At 34.5% G+C, this 6510-nt stretch overlaps 1 protein-coding gene across 1 annotated transcript; it reads right to left on the bottom strand.

The window, feature by feature from the left end:
* Nucleotides 1-1258: 1258 nt before the first annotated feature.
* On the bottom strand, nt 1259-1867 carry LOC122073779. Its single transcript, XM_042638407.1, has one exon. The coding sequence runs from the start codon at nt 1865-1867 to the stop codon at nt 1259-1261; it is 609 nt and encodes a 202-aa protein (XP_042494341.1).
* Nucleotides 1868-6510: the final 4643 nt, after the last annotated feature.

Genomic DNA, 6510 nt, shown 5'->3' with positions numbered 1-6510 from the left:
ATGGTTTTTTTCATTTATTTTATTTGGAAAAGGGTCTTATATTGTTGGTCCGTCTATCCATGTATAGACCACTTATTATGCCACATGGAACGGTGACTAAGTAAATCCAACCATTGAATAGATATGATACAATTTGGATTGAGCACATGTAAAATGTGATAGACCACTTATTATGCCACATGGAACGGTGACTAAGTATATCCAACCATTGAACATATATGATACAATTTAAATTGAACACATGTAAAATGTTGCAGCCATTCATTTAATATTTTATTTTTTATAAAACTTTTATCTTTGAATGTATCCAAAACTTTAGCTTATCTTGCGATCTACAAGTGCATATAATTTGGGCCCCAATTGATCTGTCAAGTGGCATCCGTTGGAGTAGACCATGGCATCGAGTCACTAACTCTCAATTTATTATTAGGAGGATACATACAAAGTAGGCATCAGAATTGATTCCCCTAATTGATGGATAAAATTTATCGAGAATCATTTTAAAGAAATCAATTAATAGGTTAATCATGCTAGAGGGCTAGGAGACCAGCAATTAAATCAATGAATAAATATGACTCTAATATAATGTTGTATATGATAAATAAATCCTAAAAATAATGAAATATTGGGAAAGGAAACATGTTCAAACATCACCAAGATTAGATACTTGTTTAAGATGGATTACAGGAGGAATTCCGGCATGCCTCAGTGGATGCAGCAGATGACCAAGTAATAGAAAAGAATTATATTTAAGAATCGAGTTTTTCTTCACCATGGGTGAGGAAAGAATCCCCTCGTCATAGGCATCTAAATCTGAAAAAAAAAAAATTATGATCATAAACAATGGACCTCAAGTTCAATCATAAGATCAGATCATTGATAACGGAGAAACTTTTCACTAAATATGGATGAAGGAAAACTTAATCCTATATTTCAATTGAAAAGTATCAAAAACATTATTGGGAGCTCGGACAGGTAGGGCCTCATTGATCTGGTATGTTTCTCTACCAAACCATCAGAAGTCGAAAAATTTTAAGAGCAGGGTCGACATGAAACAGAAAGACCCATATCCGATTGATCGAGAAAATAGCAAAACTCACTCCTGAGTCCAGATCCAATTGAAACTCTTTTTCCTTCTCTTAAGTGATCTCCAGAGAGATTCAGAGTCGGGACTCCAAAATCCATAGAGAAAAAAGAACATATGCTAAACATATGATGATGATTACGATGGATGATCCAATCGATTAAATCCCAGAAATTAATCAACCACCGATCCTTCGTAAATGGTGCTCAACCTCATTTGAAACGATGAAATAGCGAACTTGGTTCGTCTGGAAGAATTTCTCTGCAATTTCCTAATGTTATCAGCAGATCTTGAAACCCCGATTCTTGATTTATTATCATTGGAAGTCCTAAACCCATCATGCTCATAATATCTATCAAACCCACCATTAATCCCCAATCTCTGGTTCTTATTATTGAGTTCCGGATCCAAAACGGGAGATATCCGTATCTTCTTATTCCGTCGAACGTTCTTCCACAAACTCTGCGAGATCGCCGTACTGGCTTTCACAGCGAGGGCGGCCATGTAGGGACCAGGAAGGCGATACTGTAGATGACTGGTGGGAAGGACGAAATAGATCTGACCTGCCTGAAGTTCTTCAGAGAAATCGAGAGCGGGAATGTAGTCGTCTAATAAGAGAGAGTCAGAATTGGAGAGGAAGCAGGAAGGGGTCTCGATTTGGAGGACTTGGGATACTGTCACGGGTAGGTGATACTCACGGAGATTGCCAATAGCAGAGATGACTTTGGCCGTAGACGGATCGGAAGTATAAGCAATGACGTCTGAGGAGAAGCATGAACCCATCTCCACAATGGCAGTTCGATTGGAGAGACGTCGAGAAAGATTAAGAGATAGGGAGACAAAATTGTTCAATGTTCAGAGCAGAAGGAACAAGGAAGGCTGAGACACACAGAAATGATAAAGATTTTTAAAGGGTGAAATGGGTGCTTGACTGCTTGGAAGAGGAGCGGGGAAAGATAATTCTAAAATGGATAAGAGAGAGAAGAAACTGATGACGCAGCGTCAGCACAAAGCTTTGACGTTTGCGCGTAGACTGACAGGTAGATGCGTTGGCTGCTTTAGCCTGTGGCCTTGAGTTGGAGACCAAACCCCCACCCCACAATCCAGATATGCAGTCCGTGGTGGCGTGGTGGCACTGCGTTATTGGTCTCTCTTTTCTTCTGCTGGAATAAGTGGTTCCTTGTGGACCCTCCTTGTTCCAATTTGGGCTGTTGTCTTGGCCCCATTGTGGGTCTTTTGTGGCTCACTAGTGGGCCACCCTTACATTATTAAGCTTTCTTAAAAATAGAATCTTGTTGCAGTCCAAAATAAAAAATAAAAAATTAAAAAATTAAAAAAAATTAAAGTCACTACTATACCGTACCTTGTGGAACAAAAAGTCAACCCTACCATGCATTAATAAGTATAACCCGACTGTCTTCAATATTTGTCTTTAAGTGATAAGCTATAAGTTTTTTTTGGGGGGAAGTAATAAGCTATACCTACTATGATGAGTTGTGGACCTTGAGTATCATTTTTATGTTTTCGTAATAGAGAGCAAGAAGATTGCCCATATGCATGCATGTTTCTGTATCTGACGTGCCTCTTAATCATTTGTTGTCTCTCACTTTTTTTTTTTTCTTAATTTCCTTTCAACGTTAGAATATTACATGATTAATGTCATTTTTTATCTTTCTATTATATCCTTCCACGTCTAATCATATTCATTTTTCTTCACATTAACAAATTGAATTCAAGTCAAAGCTTGATATGCTTAATAGACAATGTTTATCTCAAGGATGAGATAAATTTTAATTGATATAATAAATTAAATAAAGATAATGTTTTAATCTTACAACTTTTATCTTCTAACGCAACATGTTCTAATCTCACAACTTTTATCTTCTAACGCTGCGGACAATACCACATTAGAGAAATTAGAAACTCTCATCTAAGTGCACTTCATTTCTTAAATGAGTAATTGTTGAGTTTATGATCAAATTAAAATTGTGTTTTTCTTTCATAGAGTTACTATTTTTGTAATGACACGTTATCACTGATCATGAAAGGTAATATAGCATTTTTCAGACAAAGGAATCCAAGTATATCTCTAAACTTACTCAACTTCAGTTCAATGAATTTATTTCATCAAGCAGTCGTGTTAATTACTCAATTAGATAAGTTCATTTTCATTTTTTATTTTTTTTTGGTGAATGAAAAATATATTAAAACAAAGAAAAAAAAAAAAAAAACCTCATGCCACTAGGGCAATCCAAAGAGGAGGAGAGCCTCTAACCACAAAATAAACCAGGGCTACATCAAGATAAAGGGGAATAATTATGGAGGACAACAAATAAAAAAAGGGGAGAGAATAAACAAGTTAAGTTATCACGTTATGAAATATTAATTTAATATTTATTTTTTCATTAATTTTATTTGGAAACATGTATGTTAATCCATCTATCCATGGGAGTCTTCATAGATAGACACCACTTGATGCGCCGCAAGGAAGGGTGACTAAGAACATCCAACCATAAAAATAGATAGGATACAATATGGATTGAACACATGTCAAATGTTTTAGCAAATTGAATCATTTACCCTCCCACATGTATTAGCAGCTTGCAGCCATTCATTTATTATTTTTATAAGACTTGGTCTTTGAATGTATCCAAAAATTTATTTTATCTTGTGACCTATATGTGCGTAAAATTTGGGTCCCAATTGATTTGTCAAGTGGCAATTGTTAGGGTTGACCATGACACAGAATCAATAATCCTCTATTTATTATCGGGAAAATAAATACAAGTAGTTAGCCAATAGAATTTATTCTCCTAATTGATGGATAGATTTTATGGACAATCATTTTAAAGAAATCAATTAGTAGGTTCATCGTGCTAGGGTGGTATGAGACCAACAATACAATTAAATTATTGAATAAAGATAGCACTAAACCAGGATTGGATATGAGAAATAAATGCTGAAATATAATAAAAGGATATATGATCAAATGTCATCAAGATCAGATTCTTCTGAAGGGTGGATTATAGTTGAAACAAAAAAAAAGTTGGATTATAGGAGGAACTCTTACATGCCTCAGGGGGATGCCACTCATAAATAAATATTAGAAAGTATTATACTTAATGGCTAGAGATTTTTGCTTGGTTGTGTGGCCCCTACACTCATTAGGGCTAATAAAAGGGCACAAAAGGGCATTTATATGAATGGAATTTTTTATTTCATAAGGGACAAGATAGTAATTTTGCATATTCTTATGTCTTGGCTCAGGAACCATGTGATCAGAGAACGTTCTTTTTCCCTATATGTAAATAGGAAAGGGTTCTACAAGTTATCTGTTTCTACATTGTTAGGTCTCTCTCTCTCTCTCATATATGAAAATTTTTCATTGAACCTCATTGTGCACTCCTCTATGTTGTTTGCCCAACAAACCCACACCCTATTTAAATAAATTAAAAATAAATAAAACTAGTAATAGAAAACCATTATTCAAAGTCGAGATAGAAAAAGTCTGGCTAATGTGGCATGTTTTTGCTACTAAACACTCATCTAATGGTTTAATTCTATAACTTATATACTTATAGAGAGAATAATTTCTACGGGGAGCATTGTCATTTGAGCCTAGACACATGGAGGGCAAAATGACCACCCCATCCCCATGAAATACAAAATGACGCCTCTATTGATGCTTCCTCGAACGCTCCCATTGAGCCTCGTGCAAGCATTGGGACCACGCTCGCCCACCAAAAACACTTTCCTATATATATATGTACGGGATTAGTGAAAGAACTCTACCTAAGAGTGTGTGTTTCACCAATGCTTCCATAGGCCTATCTTTCTCCTTCCTTATGCAAACACCTTTATCGTTTGTTTTGCGAAGAAGAGAAATAGAAACAAGAGGCATTGACGTGTTCCCTTTTTTTCTTTTTCTGTTCTGGGTAAGGAGCTACTTCCCATATGAAATATGAGCAGAAATTCGAATTTATTTTTGTATTATAATATCAGAAGAAGCATCTATTAAATACCTTTCTCATTCTTTTTTTGGTTGAATACCTTTCACATTCTAATGATTAGTATAAGAGTCTAAAACACCTTATTAAAAATAATAATAATAATAAGAATCTAAAACACTACTACCAAAAAAAAAAAGAAAAAAATCTAAAAACCCAGAAAAAAATATTCGCATCATCCAACTGTGGGCGGCTCCCATTTCCATCTATTGGAACTTTTAGGCTGTGTTTGGTAGCCAAGAGAAGAAAAGAAAAGAAAATAAAAGAAAAAATTACATTTTTTATACTTTTTTCTTTGGATCAAGAATTTTTCTTTGCACTTGGTATGTTTTCACCCGAGAGAAGATTCTCCTTTTCAAATTTAAAATTTCTCTTGAGAATTGTGAAATTAAAATTTTCTAGCAAAAAACACAAGAAAACATAAGAAAATATGAAAACATAATAAGACAAAAAATGAATGATTACACAATGATTTCCTATGTGTTTATCTCTCTCTCTTAAAATTCAAAAGATTTTGAATTTTTTTTTTTCTTTTATTTTCTTTTCCTTTTTTCTCTTGATAACCAAACATACATACTCTTTTTATTTTCTCACCATTTCTTCTCTTTTCTTTTTTCTTTTCTTTTCTTCTCTTAGCTACCAAACATAGCTTTAAGTCATTGTGAAACGAAATTCGAATTTCTTGGACATTTTTTAGTTTTGAGGACCACTTGTGACATTAATTTCGGTAACCCAATTTTCTATCTATAGGAAAACTGGGGGCTGGCGTGGCCCTCCCTTTTTTAATTAATTCTAGCTTTTTTTTTTTTTTTGTGCGATTCTAGCCTTTTAGGTTTGCCAGGTTTTTCTTTTCTTGGTAACTTGGAACCTAAATATGATAAGTACTTCACCCAGCTCTTATCATCTTATGTGGTGTGATGTGATGTGATGTGATGTGTACGCTTTAATAGGTTTATAGCCGTTCCCCTCTCTGCAACTCCAGCCTCTCAAGTTCCATCCTTTGCACAATCGAATAGAAATCGATATCGAAATGAACAAATGAAAATGGATTATCACAGATTTTGTTCAGTTTTCTCTGGATCATCTATTCTATCGCTAGCTAATTTCAGACTTGGTTCAATTTAACAGTTCAACTTTCATAAAAGATGTTAAATCAAAATATGAACAAATGAAATGCTTCTTCTTCTTCTATTGGAACTTGCTGCGAGTATCAGCTGATAAGTATCTACAAAAAAAAAAAAAAAAAAATGTCTCCTGATCCGATTGATCCTCTCAAATGATCTCCAGAGTCCGGACTCCACAACAAATAAAGAGAGGAATTTACATAGCAAAAAAGACATAATAAGAATTTATGTCGATTTTCTTTTCTCGATGATGATGATATGATGATGGATGATCCAATCGATTAAATCCCAGAAA

This window comes from Macadamia integrifolia, chromosome 3 (assembly GCF_013358625.1).
Source record: "Macadamia integrifolia cultivar HAES 741 chromosome 3, SCU_Mint_v3, whole genome shotgun sequence".
Classification (NCBI taxonomy): domain Eukaryota; kingdom Viridiplantae; phylum Streptophyta; class Magnoliopsida; order Proteales; family Proteaceae; genus Macadamia; species Macadamia integrifolia.
This window is presented reverse-complemented; position numbering and strand designations above follow the sequence as displayed.

Coding starts and splice junctions, on each gene's coding strand:
- LOC122073779 (XM_042638407.1), bottom strand. CDS start 1,867: ATGGGTTCATGCTTCTCCTCAGACGTCATTGCTTATACTTCCGATCCG.